The sequence below is a fragment of the Enhydra lutris genome, unplaced genomic scaffold (genome assembly GCF_002288905.1).
Source record: "Enhydra lutris kenyoni isolate GAN:26980312 unplaced genomic scaffold, ASM228890v2 scaffoldscaffold116, whole genome shotgun sequence".
Taxonomy (NCBI): domain Eukaryota; kingdom Metazoa; phylum Chordata; class Mammalia; order Carnivora; family Mustelidae; genus Enhydra; species Enhydra lutris.
Genome location: NW_019154200.1, coordinates 628,632 through 649,555, shown reverse-complemented (window position 1 = coordinate 649,555; position 20,924 = coordinate 628,632). Strand labels below are relative to the sequence as shown.

Sequence of the window (20,924 nt, the reverse complement as noted above, 5' to 3'; positions counted from 1 at the left end):
AAGATAGATCTCTAATAATACTAACATGTTATTATGTAATCTGTATTTTTATGTATGAGGAAACCTTTGCTCAAAGAATGTATGATTTGCCCTAAGCTACTAGAGAACCCAGGGTATTTCAAATAGAACTAGAACCTTGTTTTCTTGGCTATGCTTATTATTTGAAAATCGCTGTTACATTTTTCAGAAAACTAAAATCATTTACTAAGCACTGATAAACACATGGTACTTACTATTTACCGAAAAATTATAGACCCTTTCCTTTTAGAGGGTTTTATAAAATCAGTTACAATACTTCAATGACTTTTTAAAAGTTTTTCTCGTTTCACATTTTACTAGAAAAGGGATAGGATGTAAAGCATGGCTTAGAAGCCAAGTGCTTTGTTTATTTCTCATTATCAGAGGACTGTTCATCTTGAATTCATTGCTAAGGTTATTTTTGCAAGTAAATAATCTGGTACTATGTTCTATGCTTGGTGGTAGAATGCATAGTGCCTGATACGAATTTGTGTGGTCTCTGTCCCAGTCCTGGCACAGAACTTCTAGAACCGTGGTGATTTCTTAAGTAATAGGAGTGTTACCCTATTGTAGTAAAGATGAGCCCCTAGATAGCTTCAGGATAGGGGCTGGTTACCAGAGGGTCAGCCAGGCCTCTAGGGAAGGGAAGAGGTTATAGAGATTTGAGTTCAGTCACATGGCCAGTGATCAAATCAGTCCTGTGTATATAGTGAACCCCATTAAAAACTCTACATATCAGAGGCTCCTGGGTGGCGCAGTCAGTTAAGCCTCTGACTTTTGGTTTCGGCTCAGGTCATGATCTCGGGGTCATGAGATGGAGCCCTACGTCGGACTCTGCACTGACTGCTTGGGACTCTTTCTCTCCCTCACCCCTCCCCCACCTAAAGTAAATAAATAGATCTTTAAAACAAAAACCAGCTCTAGATACCAAAGGTTAGTGGAGCTTCTTGGTTGATAAACACATTGTATATGTGTATGGTGGTGGCAAGTGACACACCCTGATTCCACAGGAGAGAGCAGGAAAGCACTACATTCCCTTCCAGACCTCACCCTGTGTGTGTCTTTTGTCTGGTCCTCCCGATCTGTAGCTCTTGTAATGAAACCGCAGTCAGAAGTAATAGTGCTTTCCTGAGTTCCATGAGCTGTTCTAGTGAATTATCAAACCTGATAGTCATGGAAGCTCCCAGATGTATAGCCAGCATGTCAGAAGAGCTGGTGGGCTAGGGACCTCTGAAGTTCAGGGCAGTCCCATTGGGGTCTGTGCCCTTTAACGAGTGACATCTGTCCCACCTCCAGGTGATAAGTGACAGAGTTAAATGCAGGTACCTCCACTTGGGGTTGAAACAATAACTGTGTTGTATACGCTTGGTTTCCAGTGAATAAACTAAAGTAATTAAAGTATATTTTAGTGTTAGCTAAATACAGTATGGCTCTTTAATTTTAGTATGATCAAGAATGAAATATATTGTGAATTTCTTAGAAATTCAAAACTTACTAGATTGATGTTGATGTACTTTTATTAATATCTTAAAACAGATTTTTAAGATTACCAGGGTTCACAGTTTCGTATTGATGATTCCTTCTCAGTAGGGTCTATGAATTTTCAGAGATCCCAGCTTCTTTTGCTTGATTCCCTTTATGACCAGCCACTTAGACCTGCAAGATTGCTAACTGGTTTTAGAAGTTATGTTTTTGGAATGCCTAACAGGCCCATCATGGGTTAAAACCTATAGCCTTAATTAACAGCCCAGTAGTGGGTATACAGCTGCTTTTATGAAGGGTGGAGAGCATCCATTAAAAAAAATGGTCAAGGGAGCGCCTGGGTGGTTCAGTGGGTTAAAGCCTGTGCCTTCGGCTCGGGTCATGATCCCAGGGTCCTGGGATCGAGCCCCACATCGGGCTCTCTGCTCAGTAGGGAGCCTGCTTCCTCCTCTCTCTCTCTGCCTGTCTCGCTGCCTACCTGTGATCTCTAGCTGTCAAATAAATAAATAAATAAATAAAAATAAAATCTTTTTAAAAAATGGTCAAATTCTGTACCATATTTAAAGAACTGATTTATTTATTTATAGGAGCACAGTAAAAAGCAATCTAGAAACTTACCAAGGAATAGAAGGCAAAATACAGTCAGGGACTAGTATCGTGGTGAGAAGGTCAAGAAAAGAGTTAGAACACAAATAAAAAGTAGGGTAATCAGAAACACATAAATAGTTAACGGCTATAACAATAACCCAAACTATCAGTGGCTTGAGATGGTAGAATTTTATTTCTCATCTGTTGTTTAATCTAATATAGGCCAGGGTGGGAGGGGCTCTATTTTGAGGCATTAGGTGACCCAGGTTTTCTTCCATTGTCTGACCTTCCTGTCTTTTTATGGTCCCATTCCATTTGCATTTAGTTGATGGATGGCAGAGAACAGACAGGTATGTGCCTCAGCCTGGAAGTGACACACGTCAGTTCAGCTCATATTTCATTGGGAAGAACTAGTGCTTTGGCCCTCACCCAGATGCAAGGATATTGGAAAGGAAAGAACATGGATGTTGGTAAGCACCTGCAATCTGTCACAGATCCAGAATCAGTTATAGCTGAACAGTGGTGCTGAGATGATTGGCGTGGCTTATCCAAATGAGAATGGTTTGGGACCATTTCTAGGAGTACCAGAGGAGGGGAGAATGTAATGGAGAGAATGTAGTTTCTAGTGGTTCAGTGTCATGCATACAGCCTTACAAGGATAGAGTAGGTAAACTGTGTGCTAGGGATAGAAAGAGTGGTTACCTGGGGAGTACAATCTGTATCAGCCATGCATAGCATATGGAATGGGCAAAGTCAGCTCTCTGTGGAAGCACTGGGAAGGCAGAAGAGGAGAATGTGAAATCCTCAGAGGGACTGGACTGCACTAATCCTAGCCACAGTATTAGTCACTGTGCCTGGTACAGTGTAGGCCTTCTGGATATATTATTTGAATGAGTTTAATACCTCTTTTCTTTAAAAAACAAAACAAAAACCTTTCCCTTCCATATTCTCCTCCAATATAATCCATTTCTCGTCTTTCCAGCAAAACTTGCCAAAGGGTTATATATACTCTCTGCCTTACTTCCTCTCTTTTCATTCTTTCTTGGAACAACTCCAGACAGCTTTTCACCCCTACCATTCCATAGACATCTCTTCATGGTCACCAGCGACTTCCATGTTGTCAGCTCTCCTTGTTAAAAACATTTTCTTTACTTGGGTTCCATGCTGCCCATGCTTCTGGTCTTTCTCTTTCCTCACTGATTGCACTTTTCATTTACTTTTTTGCCTGTTTTTCTTTCTCTCCCTATCCTCTTAATGTTTATACTTGAGCCTCCCAGGAACCTGACCCAGGCCTTTCTCTCTTCATCTACATTCATTTCCTCGGTGATCTTATCCAGCCCTGTGATGTTAAATACCATCTATTTGATGCTGAATTTTCTAACTTCCCCTGAATTTTATTTTTTTAATGATATATTCCTTTTTTCTTTTTAATATTATTTTTTTAAAGATTTTATTTATCTATTAGAGAGAGAGCGCGCGCAAGCAGAGAGAGCAGTAGGCAGAAGGAGATGCAGGCTCCATCCCAGGACCCTGGATCATGACCTGAGCTGAAGGCAGACCCTTAACCAACTGAGCCGCCCAGGCACCCCACCCCCTGATTTTTAAATTCATATTTCTAAATGCTTGCTGAAAAATTTCACATGGATATACAATACGCATCACAGACTTAATGTATCCCAAAGTGAATTTTTTTATTCCAGCTTCCCAACCCTCCAGCAAAAACCCTCTCCTTGTGCCTTGTTCCTCATTTCAGTAAGTAACTACACTACACATCCAGGTGCTCAGACTAGAAACTGTAGTACCATGATTTCCTCCTTGACTACTCCTTTCTCTCACATCTAATTTGTTAGCAAATACCTCTTATGTCTTCAAAATATATTTAGAATCTTACCACTTCTCACTACCCTGACACTGTTTCCCTGATCCATACCATGATCATCTCTTGCATAGATTATTACAGAAGCCTCCTAACTGGTCTCTCCATTTTCTCTCTTACCCTCTACAGTCTGTTCTTGCAGCTGCCAGAGTAAGCTTGTTCAAGCTTGTTCAAGTGTTTAAAACACTTCAGTTACTTCCCTTGAAGAAAGAGCTTACCATGGTCTACAAGGCTCTGTCTTATGTGGCCATGGTGACCTCTCTGACTTCATTTTCTAACACCTCACTTAAATACACTGTACTGGCATCCTTGCTGCTTCTCTGTGGTGACAAGTTCATGGATGCCTCAGGGATTCTGCACTTGCTGTTTCCCCATCCCCAAATACCCTTTTCTGAGATGACCTCTTATGTAGATTGAGAGCATACTCTGGAGCCATACTCTGGAGCCATACTCTGGAGAGTAAGTTTGAATTTTAGAGTTGTCTGACCTTGGGCAAGCTATTTAACCTTTTTATGCCTCAGTTTCTACATTTGGAAAATGATAAAATACTAACTACTTTATAGAGTAATTGTGATGATGAAATGATTTAATATATGTAGAACACTTAGAATAACACCTGCTGTATAGTAAGCACCATGTGTTATTTGTGAGGATTATTGTTAACTTCATCAGGTCTCACCTTAAATGTAACCTGCTCAGAGATTATTTAAATCGTAGTAGAATTGTTAGAATGAATCATGAATATGCAGCCTCCTGGGGGATCTGTTTTGAAGAGGACAGCTCACTGTGATGTAGACAACTCATGTGTAGGAAATGTATTTCTGTGAGTGTCACAGGAAGTACACCTTCATTTTTTTTTTTTAACCAACATGTGGGGTCCCCCTGCCCCAGGTTCCCTTTCCCTAGTCAGTCTCTCTTACAGGATCCACTGTTGTCCAGTATTCCTTCTACGACTCTAGCTCATGTCAATTCAGACAGGGGTCTTTGGAGACAGACAGTTGGATCTATAGTGATAGACATAGGAGGGAGAAAAATTATCTCACCACCACATCCTCCCTTCTTCTTCGCCTCAGCATGGATTTCATAGGGAGCATTTATAGTTCTTCATTTCCTCCTCTCGCCTTTATCAAAATACTGAGAAAAATTTATTGATTCTAAGTTTTCTGTCCACCATTATCTCTGTGCGCGCACGTGTGTGTGTGCGTGTGTGTGTGTGCGCACGAACTTCCCCTTTAAAGAGAAAAGGAACAAAATTTAAAAAGGACAGGACAAAAGAGATCACCTTTTAACTTCCCATCTGTTTTCATTATTCCCATCAGCAAGCTTTCTTTAAAACATCTAGACTAATGGGACGCCTGGGTGGCTCAGTTGGTTAAGCAGCTGCCTTCGGCTCAGGGCATGATCCCGGTGTCCTGGGATCGAGTACCACATCGGGCTCCTTGCTCATCAGGGAGCCTGCTTCTCCCTCTGCCTCTGCCTGCCATTCTGTCTGCCTATGCTCGCTCTCTCTCCCTCTCTGACAAATAAATAAATAAAATCTTTAAAAAAAAAAAAAAATCTAGACTTCTGTGGTATCCTTCCAGGACAGGAAGATAGGGAAGTGTTGTGAGCCCTGCCCTTGTTTTCTGGAGAAAATACCCAGGTCAGACACAGGCCACAAAGGAAATGGATAACGAGGGAGGGAACTCATTGGATCCCTAGGAGCAAGTAGGTTTAGAGAAAGGGGGTAATGGGACCACTCAGGCTGAGGAATAGCTGCAAGGTTCACACATCTCACAAATCTTTCTCCACTTGGAACCCCACTCACAGGCTATTGAAATTCTCACCAATGGCTTGGAGTTTGAGGGTACCAACTCCCAGTGCCAACTGAGAGGAAGCATGGAGTCACCAAAAAGCCAGATCTTATGCTCCCAGCCACGGTGAGAACTGGTGTGTTCTTGGTATTCTAGCATCCTCTACAAACATAGTAGCAGACTCTGTATTATAACATATATTAGATGCTTTATGGGAGTTAAATTTTTGGAGCTCAGTCCTTCTAGAACTACCTAGTATATTAGGTAAAAATATCTGTCACATTTCTTTTTTAGTTATACATTATGTTTTTAAATATATGTGCTATAAAGTGGGCTTTGAAATCCGAATTTGACCAAATGGTGATTCACATTATAACTTTACATGAAGCAGATGCACTTATTTCACTGGAAATTCTCTGAAATATTTAGATATCGTTTATTGGACTTTGGTAATCTGTAGACAAGGATAAAATAATTGAATATCTAAATCTACTAAAAAGATTTTTGCTTATAAAAGTAAGTAAGTAAAAGTAAGTTGACCTGAACTAGCTTTCATATTTTTTTTCATATTTTTTCCTTTTTTTTCTTTTTCTCTGGTAAAACAAGAAACGGGAGCTATGTGAAGTAATTGAACTATTCGTAAATATTCCTAGTGATACCCTAAATGCATCCAGGAGTTTCTACCTTAATCAGGGCAAAATACCTTTAGATGAGAGCTAGATAGGATTGTTAGACCAGATAATGGATTAGTTTCCCTACTTTGTATCTCGTTTTTGTGAGAGTGATATTCATTGTCAGTTGTAAAGTTGATACTTGCTTTTTTCCAGATGGGGAGATTTTTGTGTCATGGCCTAATACTTCTCCACTCTGCTACTTTTGTACTCTAATGAGTAGTTATTCCTATAAACTAGAAAGGTAAAAAATATGTATAGTATATATCGAATGAGTGAGGTCTGTTTCTCAAATTCTTCCTTACTAGTCCCAGTCAAAACAATTTTTTGCATCCCAAAAGTGTTCAGTATCCTAGAGGGAAGTATACTGACTTGAGTGCCCACTGGGGCACTCTCAGGCAGTGACCTTGCACACTGCTTGGGTGTATGTGTGGGGGCTATTCCAAGGTCTGTTTTGGGCCATCTGTACCTAATGGTAAATGTCAGTATACCATCTGGCTGTCTGGAAAGATCCAAATAACCTCCTTGGTGATTTCAGGGTGTCTTTGGCCTTTTATAGTGGATCATTTAGTTCCTTTTTTCCTTTCAATCCAGGAGTTCCATAGGCTAACTTCCCCAGTTCTTTGTCTTTGTTGTTGTTTTGTGAAGGGAGAGTATACATAGGTTCTGCAAACCCTGATTGGGATATAGAACTCTTAGAATATCTGTGGGCACATATCCCCCCAGAGTAGAAGTTTAGCCTTTTTCCTGAGATCATTCAGACCTTTGAGGTATAGATAGGAAGATTCCCTGGCTATTAAAACCCTACATCATCATTATTTAGCTCTTTAAAGAGAAGATTGGATGTCTAAAAGTTGTAGACAGTTGGGTAACCTATTCGGAAGTTTTTATACTCTTCAAAACTGCAGAGCTGTTGAGAACTAGTGTGAATTTCCTTATGTCCTTACTGTGGTAAACTTCCCTCCAAGAGTTGATACTTCCTAGTTAATAACACATGAAGGTATTAAGTTGATTAAATGGAATCTCAGTACAGAGCCTATTTCAGTTTGTGTTTGCATACAATGATTTCTAAAAGGTAGATTACTTACAAGATTGGGTATAATATGATTTTGTCCTTATCTTACATATTGGAACGCTTTTTATTTATTTATTTAAAAGATTTTATTTATTTATTTGACAGCGAGAGAGAGAGATCACAAGTAGGAAGAGAGGCAGGCAGAGGATGGTGGGGGAAGCAGGCTCCCTGCTGAGCAAAGAGCCCGATGCGGGCCTCAATTCCAGTACCCTGAGACCATGACCCAGGCTGAAGGCAGAGGCTTAACTGACTGAGCCACTGAGGTGCCCTGGAATGCTTTTTAAAACAGAATTGATTTTTAGAGGAGTTTCAGGTTTTAGAAAAATTGAGAAGATAATAGCGTTCCCGTATACCTCATACCCCCCCCATCCACACAAACACAGTTTTTCCTATCATTAACATCTTACCATAGTATATTTGTTAGAGTTAACAAATGAGTTGATACATAATTGTTTTTTTTTTTTTAAAGATTTTATTTATTTGACAGAGAGAAATCACAAGTAGGCGGAGAGGCAGGCAGAGAGAGAGGAGGAAGCAGGCTCCCCGTGGAGCAGAGAGCCTGACGCGGGGCTCGATCCCAGGACCCTGAGATCATGACCCGAGCCGAAGGCAGAGGCTTTAACCCACTGAGCCACCCAGGCGCCCCGAGTTGATACATAATTGTTAACTAAAGTCTATATATATCCTATTCAGGTTTCCTAAGTGTTTACTTGAAGTCCTTTTTTCTGTTGGTGGCTCTCATCCAGTATACCACATTATATTCCGATATCATATCTCTTTAGGCCCCTCTTGGCTGTGACTGCTTCTCAGACTTCCCTTCTTTTTGATGTCCGTGATAGTTTGGCAGGTATTCACCAGGTATATTGTAGGTTGCTTCTCTTGGGATTTGTCTGATGTTTTCCCCCAGATTAGAGTAGAGTTATGGGATCTTGTGGTTAAGACTGAGCTTAGCTTTGTAAGAAACTGCCAAGCTGTCTTTCAAAGTGGCTGTACCAATTTGGATTCCTTGTGTTGAATGAATGAATGAATGAATGAATGAATGAATGAGAGTTACTGTCACCTCATGTACTTGTCAGCATTTGGTGTAGTCCATTTTTTTGGACTAAAGTCATTCTGATAGGTGTGTAGAAGTTGGGATGTAATTTTTAAAATTGGTCATTTTGTCTTACTATCTTACTTGACTATGGAAACATTAGCTTTCTCCTGATACTTCTCTTCAAATCATCATTGAGAAGAATATATGTGCTTTTTTCCCATATGTATAACTGGTACAGATGTTTAAGTAGTATTTCACTTCTTACATTAAGATACAATTACCTATTCTTTATGCCTTCTTATTACTAATAGCTTATAAGCTGCGTACTGTTGGTGTTAAGCTACATTCCATTGATGTTAATGTCTCATGTTTATTACTTTTGTTTAATTTGTTATTCTCATTTTCCATTCTTCAAAGTCATTTTGCTTTTGTGTTTGTGTTTCATTGTTTATAAAGTTTTTTGTTTCTGTTACATTATGTAGTTTTGTACCAATGGCTAGAAGCAGATCGTCATGGCAAGAGCCAAGATGCTACAAATACGACTTCAGGTAAAAATAAAAATAAAATAAAAATTGAGGTGTAGAAATCATTATTTTAAATCACCCCAAGCCCATCATAATTGGTTTTTTCCCCTCAGTTTTGTTTGGGCAAAAATAGGTATTATTTTATATTTCTTTTCTCTCATCTGCATCTTAATTTTTGTAAAGACCTCATTTGCTTCAAGCCTTGAAAAAATTATTCACTAGTCTTAAGCTGTCTTGGCAGATATATCCTATTTTCTTCTAAGGAAAGGCTGAATTGCAGCTTAAATTTAGTAACAGGTTATTTGGCAGTATTACCTGGAATTAAGTTTATATGTATTTGTAGTGGGGGATATTAATATTTGCCCAAGTTTATAATCTTTGTTCATTTCAGGATAGTGTTTAAAGAGGTGGATTTTAAGTTGAGTAAAGAATGCTTATGTATCATTTCAGTTTCCTGGGAACCCAAATTCTTAGACTGATTTCATTTCTCCTGCTAAGTCCTAGCAGTAAATTCTAAATTAGAAGTTCATTTATAACATGGGTTCAAAAGGGAGAAGACTAGGTTTTTCCCCTCACCTCTTATCTCCAAAAGGCATCATCAGAATTCTCTTCTTTGGTAATAGTAGTGATAACTATATCCACTCATGTCTAAATCCTTAACAGTGTTATCAGAATTTCTACATAATTGGTTCTTCCATGAATTTACATCAAAATAGTATTTGCCAAGACAGCTATATATACAGCAATGACCTTTCCTCTTGCCCCCCTTTCTTGGCAGTCTAGTAGGTGGTGTGTTGGCAGCAGTGGTGGTGGTTCTGTTTTTCTTAGATTCGTGTTTCTGTTTCATGAGTCTTTCCATTTTCTTGTTTTTATAAAAAATTTTTCTCTCTTTGAAAAGAGTGGTTTTCCTTCTCTGTCTTCTGGGTGATTCCATTGTGCTTCAAGAGGGTGTTATGTTCTTTAGTTAACAGAATGTTATATTGAAAATGGTACTGTCATGGCTTTTCTGATTTATCCTCTGTCCCATAAATAACTTGATATATGAATGAAGATAATGTTATTATTTTAACCAAACTCAGGCAGGAAGTCATTTTAAAAAGGTAAGTGTTGCAAGGAGTTATATCTTGCGTTATGTGCTGTTTCTTCTGCCATAATAGTATTTCACATTTTATTTATACTTAGATAAAAATAAACATTTCTGGTATATGTTGGTGGGTGGAGAGGCATTATTGTTTGCTGTATATTGTCTGAGGGTGTCCTGTTCCTGTGTCAATAGCAGAGTCAGCAGCATAGACCTTTAGAACCAAGTTTTGTGTTTTCTGTGACTTAAAGTGAAGTGAAAAGTGGTCTTTTTTTTTTTTTTTTAAGATTTTATTTATCCATTTGAGAGAGAGTGAGAGCAGGAGAGATCACTGAGGGAGAGGGAGTAGCAGACTCACTGTTGAGCAGGGAACCCAACATAGGTAGGGCTCGATCCCAGGACCCTGAGATCATGACCTGAGCTGAAGGCAGACGCTTAACCAACTGAGCCACCCGGGTGCCTCTAGTCTTTTTCTTTTCTTTCTTTTTTTTTTTAATGAAGAAATGAATAATCTAAAAATTCTTAGTGTTTCCCTGAGAATCTAGTGTCAGCTTAAAGAATGTTATTTGCCCTTCCTGAAGTCGGGCATTCTGAACCCTGACTCTTTCTTCAGGCACACTGACTCATGGACAGTTCCACATTTTTCCATTGACTTTGTAAGCTTACTCAAGAGGCATATTGTCAAAACTCATAAACTATCCTCAGGGATGCTTTTGACAGTTTTTCTTCTAGAAGTGAAAGCTCTCTATCTATCTCTTAGAAGATAGAAATATGGAGTAGAAAGATACAGATGAAACATTTGCCTAGGTAAGTAAGAAATATCCAAAGGAAAATGATCATTAGCCAGGGCTTAAATTAGAAACAATACATTAGTTGCTGCAGCAAATCTATTTAAACTATGTGCCTTTATTCAGGAAAGCTTCTGTGTATTTTATATTGCAGTTTCCAACAAGATTTTAGAGTGTAAGTTTTCCCTCCTTTTGTGATCTGTTAAGTTTCGCACTAAAAGGTGTTTTATATCCATATTTTCATATTTTTACCAAAAATGGAAACTGAGTCTAACTAGATGCCCAATTATGATTTATAAATTACTTGGTATTTTTACTTCTACAAATAGTGGTAGGTAGCGTTTATCTCTTGATATTAATAGTTTGTGTTTTACACTTAATTAGAACTTAAATAGAAAAAAACACGAGACAGAATGATATTCCAACATCTTCTAATTCTTCATTCTCAACTTTTTGGCATTGAGAATTTAAGAGCCATCCATTTTAACATATTTTATGGAACTAAGGCATTTGGGGGAAACAGGTTTTATGGGAATTAATTTGGTCAAGGAGATAAAGAACTGAGCTGACAGCTATAATTGAGGTTTTTTTATATGTAATAATCAAAGTATAGTCTGCCTTTGTCTTTCCCAAATTTTGACAGGTGAGAAATTTGGCTTAGAATAGCTTGTTTCTTTTCATAGGTTTGGTGTTGTCTACTAAACTAGACAACTCAGTAATGATGTTTCTGATTCTGTGAATTCTGTTACTTGTAAAAGCCTGGATAGAGTTACATTTGTTAGATTTCTGTGGAAGCTCAAGCAGAATTGCCTCATGTGAGCACAGCAGCATTGTGTCTGTCCAGGTACAGAATCTCAGGATCAGAAGTATGATTCAAGGTGCTCAATTCAGGATGTTCTGTTAATAAATTAGATGTTTCCAAGTAGGTTTTTTTTATCCCCACATACTAAAATGAGGACAATAATTAGGTTACAACAAAGATTATTTGAATAGATCTTTTAGTATAGTTGTCTGGCCAAGATGTTGAAATTCAGATTCTGAAGTTTTAAATGCAGATCTTTTATTAACAGTTCCTTTTCAGTTGTCCACTGAGAATTTTTACAACTCAGACTGTTAGAGGTAGAAATTGAATCCAATTTCAACATTATCAGTCAGTATATCTACAAAATAAAAATAAAACTACTACATGCTTTTGAAAAAATTCTAGGTATCAACTAATTAATTATTTGTTTTAGGTGAAAATTTTGACCAGAGTCCTTTGAGAAGAACATTCAAATCCAAAGTGCTGGCCCACTATCCTGAGAATATAGAATGGAACCCTTTTGATCAAGATGCAGTGAACATGGTATGTATTTTTTTTTTTTAATCTTTAACCTTCTTTTTATTTTGTTAAGAATGACAGTGTTGGGCACCTGGGTGGCTCAGTGGGTTAAGCCTCTGCCTTTGGCTCAGGTCATGATCTCAGGGTCCTGGGATTAAGGCCCACATCCGGCTCTCTGCTCTGCAGAGAGCCTGCTTCCTCCCTCTCTCTCTGCCTGTCTCTCTGCCTACTTGTGATTGCTCTCTGTCAAATAAATAAATAAAATCTTTAAAAAAAAAAAAAAAAAGAATGACAGTGTTTACCTTATTTCATTTAATGTTTTAAATAAACAATTCTTTAAGATCAGTAATATTGTCCTCGTTTTATAGATGTGGAAAATGAAGCTCATAGAACTTGAGTCACTTTTCCCACAGTCCCCAGGGCAGATAAGTGTATAACGGAATCTCAAAGCCCATTTTCTTTTTTTAAAGTTTTTATTTAAATTCCAGTTAGTTAACATACAGTGTAATATTGGTTTCAAGTGTACAATACAGTGATTCAGTACTTAAATACATCACCCAGTGCTCATGACAAGTGCATTGCACTCCTTAATCCCCCTCACCTATTTCACCCACCTCCCCTCTGGTAACCATCAGTTGGCTCTCTATAGTTAAGAGTCTGTTTCTTGGTTTCTCTCTCTTTTTTTTCTCCTATGCATGTTTATTTTGTTTCTTAATTCCACAAATGGATAAAATTATATGGTTTTTGTCTTTCTGTGACTGACTTATTTCACTTAGCATAATGCTCTCTAGCTCCATCCATGTTATTGCAAATGGCAAGATCTCAATTCTTTCTTATGGCTGAGTAGTATTCCATTGTGTGTATATATAAAACTTCCTTATCCAAAAAAACAAAACAAAACAAAAAAAACTTCCTTATCCATTCGTCAGTTGATGAACACTGATGACGAACATCATCTGGCTGTTATAGATAGTGCTGCTATGAACATCTGTGTGCATGTTCCTCATGCCCATTTTCTTTTCCTACTATTAAGCTGTGTTTGTGTTCGTATTAATTCATACATAGATGATTTGATAAATGGTAATATTTGTTTGTTTGCCTGGAGAGTTGCCAGATAGAAGGAACACAGTTACAGTTTTCTTATTTCAAGGAATGTTGCATGATGGGCCTTTAATGTGTCATATTCACAAAGTAAGGAGGAAAAGGAAATTGAATTCATCATTTAGACATTCGTAGGAATTTTTTAGACATTAGTAGGAATTTATTTATAAGGAATTTTAATTAATGCAGTGAGTTACCATTGGTGGTTATAAGTCCCTTTAGAGAGTCTTAGAAATAGTCATAGTTTTCAGATTATTTAAGAAGGGTCCCACTTAGACGCCTGGGTAATATTTTGGGATTCCATGAATGGAATTCTGTGATTATAAAAATCAGGGTGCTCCAAAGTGAGCAAATCAGAGATCAGGCATACCAGGCACAGAAATAATTAAAAGTGGACTGAGACACTGGTAGGTATAGTTCTTTTTTTAGTATTTTAAAGGTAGAGCTAAAAGATGCCATTATGATATGATACTGTAAGGGAAAGAAATTAATAGATAGTAGATACCTGCTAGGTATCTCATGTCCGTTACTTCACATACATGCTGACATGTCCCCTGTAAGAGTTCTTTCTCATATTTTACAGAGATTACTAACCCAGAATTATACAGGGAGTCTCAGGTTAGATCCAGATAATTTTTACTCTGTAGCTCACTTTTCCGCATCTACATGCTGCCTCCCTCAAAGAAAAATGATGTAACTTAGTTTTGACCTATACCAAAATGACATGGGTCACATTGGACCTTTTGTGGTATTTCTGTATCACAGTAAATTCATTCCAGTCTGAGTTTGCTACAAAGAGGGAGTAGCGTGGTACTTTTTCTAATAAGTACAAATGCACTCTGACTTTGATTCTTCACAGAACATAGTGTAGTTATGTCTTTAATCAGAGATGCTATTTTGCTGGAAGTTAATACTGTGGGGCCTAGCCTCATCTTTGGTGAAGACTGTACCATAAATATTAAGTGGAACACAACTGTTTGTCATATTAATGACACTTGGAGGAGTATAGGGAAGCTTCTGACTAAAATAGTCAACAAACAGCAATGACGAAAAATAATTTATCAGCTGCTATGCCAGCAAATTAATAGAAAAATATTTTTAAAAAAGAGTGAATGAAGCAATGGAAATCTAGATAAGAATGTAAATAGATTACAACACTCGACTTCTTAAATTAGAAGATATTTCAAAGTATAAATTCATCTGTGACAAATTAGAATGGTTTTTACTACAGTACAATTCCATAGTCGTTTGGAACAAAATGCCACACTTGGGGTGTTTCCTTTCTGTTAATCATTTGAATGCATTAGTAGTGAGACATCCATGATAGTTTTAGCCTTGGTCTGTAAAGCATTCATCTTTAAAGCAGTTACCAGCTTCCTTAATCTGTTTTTGTTATTTTCTTTCTTCTTGCATCTGGGATTATTTTATGTAGGCAGCCGGAGTCTCCTATGAAGAATAAACACATAGGCTTGTGTTTTGACAGTTAAGCATCACATAGCATTTTGGTTATTGCTGCAGATCCAAAAGGATTTGCTGACATTCCATGAAAATCTCTGAAAAACATCCCATTAAACTAGTCTGCATTTGCGTCATAGATTTACTGCCCTTAATTTCCTCTGATTTTTTAGCAGGTACACTTGTATGAAGCTATAATTTATTCCCACCTAAAGGTTTAAAGCTTTCTTCTTGCCTTTAGCAAAATCCTACTCCAACGAGTCATCACCTTCTATAATATCAGTCATTTCTTTTTTCTTTTTTTTTTTTTTTAATTTATTTAACAGACAGAGATCACAAGTAGGCAGAGAGGCAGACAGAGAGAGAGGAAGAGAAGCAGGCTTCCCACTGAGCAGAGAGCCCGATGTGGGGCTCGATCCCAGGACCCTGGAGTCATGACCTGAGCCGAAGGCAGAGGCTTTAACCCACTGAGCCACCCAGGCGCCCCTCAGTCATTTCTTTAACAAGCAACAGTGGTGCTTTGAAAAAGGGTCATTAATTTCATACAGAAATTAAATCCTCCAAAGCAGTGAACTTGTTAAATTAAAAAAAAAAAAAAAGAAATTCCATGAGTGTCATGCAAATATAATAGAAAATAAATGTAAATGACAGGTGAAATTGTTTTGAATTAATTGCTTCTTTATATCTCTTTTGATTACTGATTGAGAGATTTTCATGAAAAAAAAAGGGGAGGGGGAATTATCATAAAACAAAACAATACAACAATCCTATACCTAGAACTAACACATTTCAACATTAACAAATTTGCTTCAGATCAGTTCTTTTTCTCTGAAGCAGAGAATTGCAAGTGGAACTGAAGTTCCCCTGCCTCCCCCTACCCCATTTCAGATCTCTTTGAGATAATCTGCATATTGGCATTCATGACTATATAATGTTCTGGTCAGTAGATTTTATCCTTAAGAATGTAGTGAACCTAGGGATTGTTAGAAAGAAAATATGATCAATACCTTTTTAAGCAACTTAAATGAAATATAAAGATTCTGTTTTGTTAGTCAATTCTAAATGAAACATCTGATACATGATATTTTAAGTAACTAAAAGACTCATAACTGTTAAAAAGCTTTTTATAATCTATAAAGCTCTAAGTTTATAATTTACTGTTTACTTTGATCACAAGGGTAGGGTGGAATGTCGAGTAAAGTGTAAAGGGTTGACTGAAAAAAAGCCATTCAGATGCCCATCTTGTAAGAGTCAAAGGAAAGAGAGCTATATATACTTTTTTTTTTTAAGGATTTTATTTATTTGAGAGAGTGAGAAAGAAAGAGGGCATGAGCAGGGTGGAGGAGCAGGGGAAGAGGATCACCAGAGGATCTCCTCCTGTTATTGACGTTAGAATGAAATAAGACCTCATTTTCATCTCATTTCATTCATCTCATTTTCATCCAAGTTTAATTTCTTGTCCCACAATGAAACCATAGGAATGGGGCTTTAATCCAGCTATTACCAGGGGAGCCCACTTGTTTTCTTATCTTTTTTTTTTAATTAAAGATTTTATTTATTTATTTGACAGAGAGAGATCACAAGTAGACAGAGAGGCAGGCAGAGAGAGGGAGGGAAGCAGGCTCCCTGCTGAGCAGAGAGCCCGATGCGGAACTCGATCCCAGGACCCTGAGATCATGACCTGAGCCGAAGGCAGCGGCTTAAACCACTGAGCCACCCAGGCGCCCCTTGTTTTCTTATCTTCACAGCTAGAATAATTCACAGACATCTCAAACTTAGCATGTCCAAAACTGAACTCACAGTCTTCCCACTAGCCTCGGTCAGTGAATGGTAGAGCCATCCACCTAGTTGCCTAAGCTGAAAATCTGGCATTATCGTTGAAAGTTCTCACTTTCTTACTTTCTCCTATGTGCAATCAGTTATCTGTCTACTTCTCTCTGTTTTTGTACACCCACCTTAGTCCGAACCCTTGAAGTCTCTTACCTGGACTTCTGCTCCTGTCCTTTCCATTCTTCACACTAACACTGCTTCTTCTGTGGCCACTTCTCTTGGGAAGCCTCTGCTACTTCTCTTTCCCCTGCTGAATTCTTACTGACCCTTCAGGTTTCATTTTAAACACAATTTTTTCAGAGAGGCATCCCTGACCACCTTTCTACCATTGTCAGTTCCCTTCAGGTTCTCTTAGGACCTGTTAGCTCCTTGTACCTTTTTGTAGCACCTATCGTGGTTGCAAGTAAATAATTGATTATGTAGGTTGTTATCAGCTCTATGTCTCCTGCTGTAATGTAAGCATGGTGAAGACAGGCACACTCTCTCTTATTCGTTGCTGTATCCCTAGTTTCACACACGGTAGAGGCTGAAGTCACTGAATAAATGAAGGAATGTTTGCTTACTTACAAATACTTCCCCTTCCTGTCTTTGTCTTTTCAGGTGTTACTTCCCCTGCAAAACCATCTTAAGCAGGAGTAGTTAGGTGCTCTCTCTTCTCAATTTCTATAATGTCTTGAACATACCCTGTAGCAGCATTGATCATGTTATTTTATAACATTATTTTATAATTTATAACATAAATATTTTATAATATTTTATAATAGTATATTTTATATTATATATCACATTATTTTATTGGTTTGTGTGTTTGTCTTTTTTACCAGACTGTGAACTTTTTGAAGAGATTATTTCCATATTTGTCTTTTGAATTACCAAGATCTAATGTAATATATGACATTAATATTTATTAAAGGAAAAAGGAGGGAGAGAGGGAATGAAGGGAGGAGAAAGGAGGAGCAAACAGACCTATAATTTATCTTTCATTTGTATAACAAGAGAAGGCATAGAAGTCATAACACTATAGGAGATGGAAAAAGGAATTGTAAAAATTCTAGCCAAACCACCCGAAATAGTCCAGAGAGATAATAAGGACATGTAGTCACTCAAGGACGGGGATACACAGCACTGTGAACTTACTTTCGCTAAAATAATTGGATTACAAGTGGCAGTCAGGTAAACAATGACAACCGTAAATGTTCAGTTGTTTTATTGTAGGAGAGTGGGTTGGAGAGGGGATATTGTTAGTAAAAGACAGTAATAGGGATAAAAAGAGATTGTTGAATACCCTAGTGAACGAATCTTGATTTATGTCTCAGGTTTTCTGAAAAATAAACCTGACAATTCATACAAGAATTCCTACTTTTAAAAATGAAAAGGCAGTAGCATTTTCCAAGTCATGGTTCCCAGATTAGAAATTTAATTCTTACTTTTTTGGATTTGTAGGAAGAGACTTTAAGAATTCTTACATCTGTTATCTGTAGCATAGAAAGTCATTCTTTACTTTGAGCACAACTTTTGGCAAGCTTTTCCTGTAAATGTTTGAATGCATGCTCAAGAAAGCTACAAAACCTTAAGGGAGTATTTGGCAGCTGTGCAAAAGCAGTTGAAGCTGTAATTTTGTGGTTTATGATATCAGGAAAGCCTATCAATTAAATTAACTCTTTATTTTGACTTTGGAGGTCACCACATTTCTGTATGGCCTACTACGTGTAAGAAGAAAACTATAGACTTAACCAAGAGAGAAGCTAAATCTGATCCTACCTACCCCTAGCTGTTGTTTTTGTTTGTTTTCTTGTTCATTTGTTTATTTATTTATTCATTCAACAAATATATATATGGCATGCACTATCCCAAATAAATATTTGAGCATAGCCTGGAGCAAGAGGGATTCAGATCTTCTTCCTATAATCTTTATTGGCTACAGTAGATGTGTCAGATGAGTTTTTAGTCCTAAATCACCAGAGGATCTCCTCCTGTTATAATGAAAGCAGTTTTAATTTGAAGATATGACTATGAAAAGGTCCTGCCATGGCCTTTCCTTACACAGCTATTCCCATGATTAGGAATAACAATTTTCCTCTAACAAATTCAGGTATTTGTGTGTTTTACCTAACTGTGTGTCTTATTCTATCCAAATATACATAGTAGTTTAATTCTTTTCAGCATATATAAAAATAATTATGTAAAGCTACCTTAGTTATTTCTAGGTCTCATATTCAGTGATATGAAATACAAAGACATTTTCACTAACCTGATAATAGTAACCTTCATGGTTTTTGCTTTTTATATCTATTATCAGTCACCATTTATGGCCCCAAATAGTATATTTCTCTGTGTTTGGTACTCATATGTTTACAGTCATAGCAATATAGCACCAGTCCTTGAGTCATTTACAATCTAGAGATCCAAACAAAATAGAGAAACTAGTAATGTGTACCAGTTTATAATGTAGCATTTGTATACAGCAGTCCAAGACTTTCGTTTTCATTTCTTCCCCCTTCACTAAAGACTTTCTAGAGGAAAAGTGACATTTTAATGGCATTTATAGGATGAAAACAGTACTTTTTATGGAATGATAAAGGAAGGTTCTTTAAGATAGTATTTATGTGCAAACTTAAAGTAAGGGAGTGTCTCCATTACCTATTGCTATATAGCAAACCACCCTAGTACTTACTGTTTAAGAGGCTTAAAACATGGGCTGTGGGTTAGCAATTTTTTTTTTTTTTTTTAATAAAAGGCCAGGTAATAGGGTGCCTGGGTGGCTCAGTGGGGTAAGCCTCTGCCTTTGGCTTAGGTCATGGTCTCAGAGTCCTGGGATCGAGCCCTGCATCGGGCTCTCTGCTCAGCAGGGAGTCTGCTTCTCTCCCTCCCGCCCCCCCACCCCCCACCCCCCACCCCCCACCCCCCACCCCCCGCCTCTCTGCCTACTTGTGATCTCTCTGTCAAATAAATAAAATAAAATCTTTAAAAAAAAAAAAAAAAAGGCCAGGTAATAAATAGTAGAGGCATTTTTTAGGCCATACCATTTCTGTCAGTTACTCATTCATCTCTGCGGCTGTAGTGCAAAAATAGACACGGACAGTGCTTAAATGGATGAGCACTATTGTGTTCCAATAAAATTTTATTTTACAAAAACAGGTGGCAGATTGGATTTGACCTAAGCACTAAAGTTTTTTGACTCTTTCTTTTTTTAAAAAATATTTATTTATTTGAGAGAGAGAGAGACTGCACAGGCAGGTAGAGGGAGAACCAAGCTCCCTGCTGAGCAAGGAGCGCGATGTGAGGACTTGATCCCAGCGTCCTGGGATCAAGGACCTTGATCCCAGGACGCTGGGATCATGACCTGAGTCGAAGGCAGCCACTTAACTGAGTCACCCAGGTGTTCCAAGTTTGTTGACTCTTGATTTAAAACAACAAAACTATTGGGGCGCCTGGGTGGCTCAGTGGGTTAAGCCTCTGCCTTCGGCTCGGGTCATGATCCCAGGGTCCTGGGATAGAGCCCCCACATCAGGCTCTCTGCTCAGCAGGGAGCCTGCTTCCTCCTCTCTCTCTACCTGCCTCTCTGCCTACTTGTGACCTCTGTCTGTCAGATAAATAAATAAAATCTTTAAGGAAAAAAAAAAAAACAAAAAACTATTAACTTGGCTTACAAATCTGCAATTTGGTTAGGGTTTAGCAAGGTAACCCCTCTGCTCTACTGAGTATCAGTTAAGAGTGGCTCAAAGGATAGAGACTGGAGTCATCTGAAGGTTCACTCACTCATAGGTATATCTCCAGGGCTAGGAACATCATTAGGGAATCCTGTCTCTGTGTGATCTAGAGACCATGTAGTCTCTAGCTTGGTAGCTTCAGGTTAGTTACGTTTCTTACATGTTGGCTCAGAGCTCCCAGTGTCTGTGACCAGAGAGACAGAGATGGAAGTTGTATTGCCTTTACAGCCTGAAAAGTCACTCATTTGTTACTTGTTACCTTCATTACATTTTACTTGACTAGACCAGGAGTGGACAAACTAGCCCTTAGGCCAAATCCAACTGGCTACCTATTTATAAATAAAGTTTTGTTGGAACAAAGTCATGCCCATTCCTTTATGTATTGTCAGTGGCTGCTTTTACACTACAGTGGTAGTGCTGAGTAGCTGTGACTAACATTTTAAGGCCTGCAGAGACTAAAACATTTATTAGCTGGCTTTTTACAGAACAAGTTTCCCAGTCCTGGGTGTAGGCACTTTCAGTGAGCCATCCATGGTCTTAATGCTATTGTATACATTGCTGCTTCAAACATTGGG

At 38.0% G+C, this 20,924-nt stretch overlaps 1 protein-coding gene across 2 annotated transcripts in view; it reads left to right on the top strand.

Moving 5' to 3' along the window:
• The window catches only part of LOC111139753 (DENN domain containing 5B), a 202,275-nt gene that overhangs the window by 74,409 nt on the left and 106,942 nt on the right, over positions 1-20,924 (top strand). Inside the window, exons 2-3 of one of the 2 annotated variants that reach the window (XM_022492108.1) lie at positions 9,022-9,087; positions 12,168-12,277. In XM_022492108.1, the coding sequence (XP_022347816.1) occupies positions 9,022-9,087; positions 12,168-12,277 (176 nt within the window). The remainder of the gene's footprint in view (positions 1-9,021; positions 9,088-12,167; positions 12,278-20,924) is intronic. The other variant, XM_022492109.1, reaches the window with a different exon arrangement.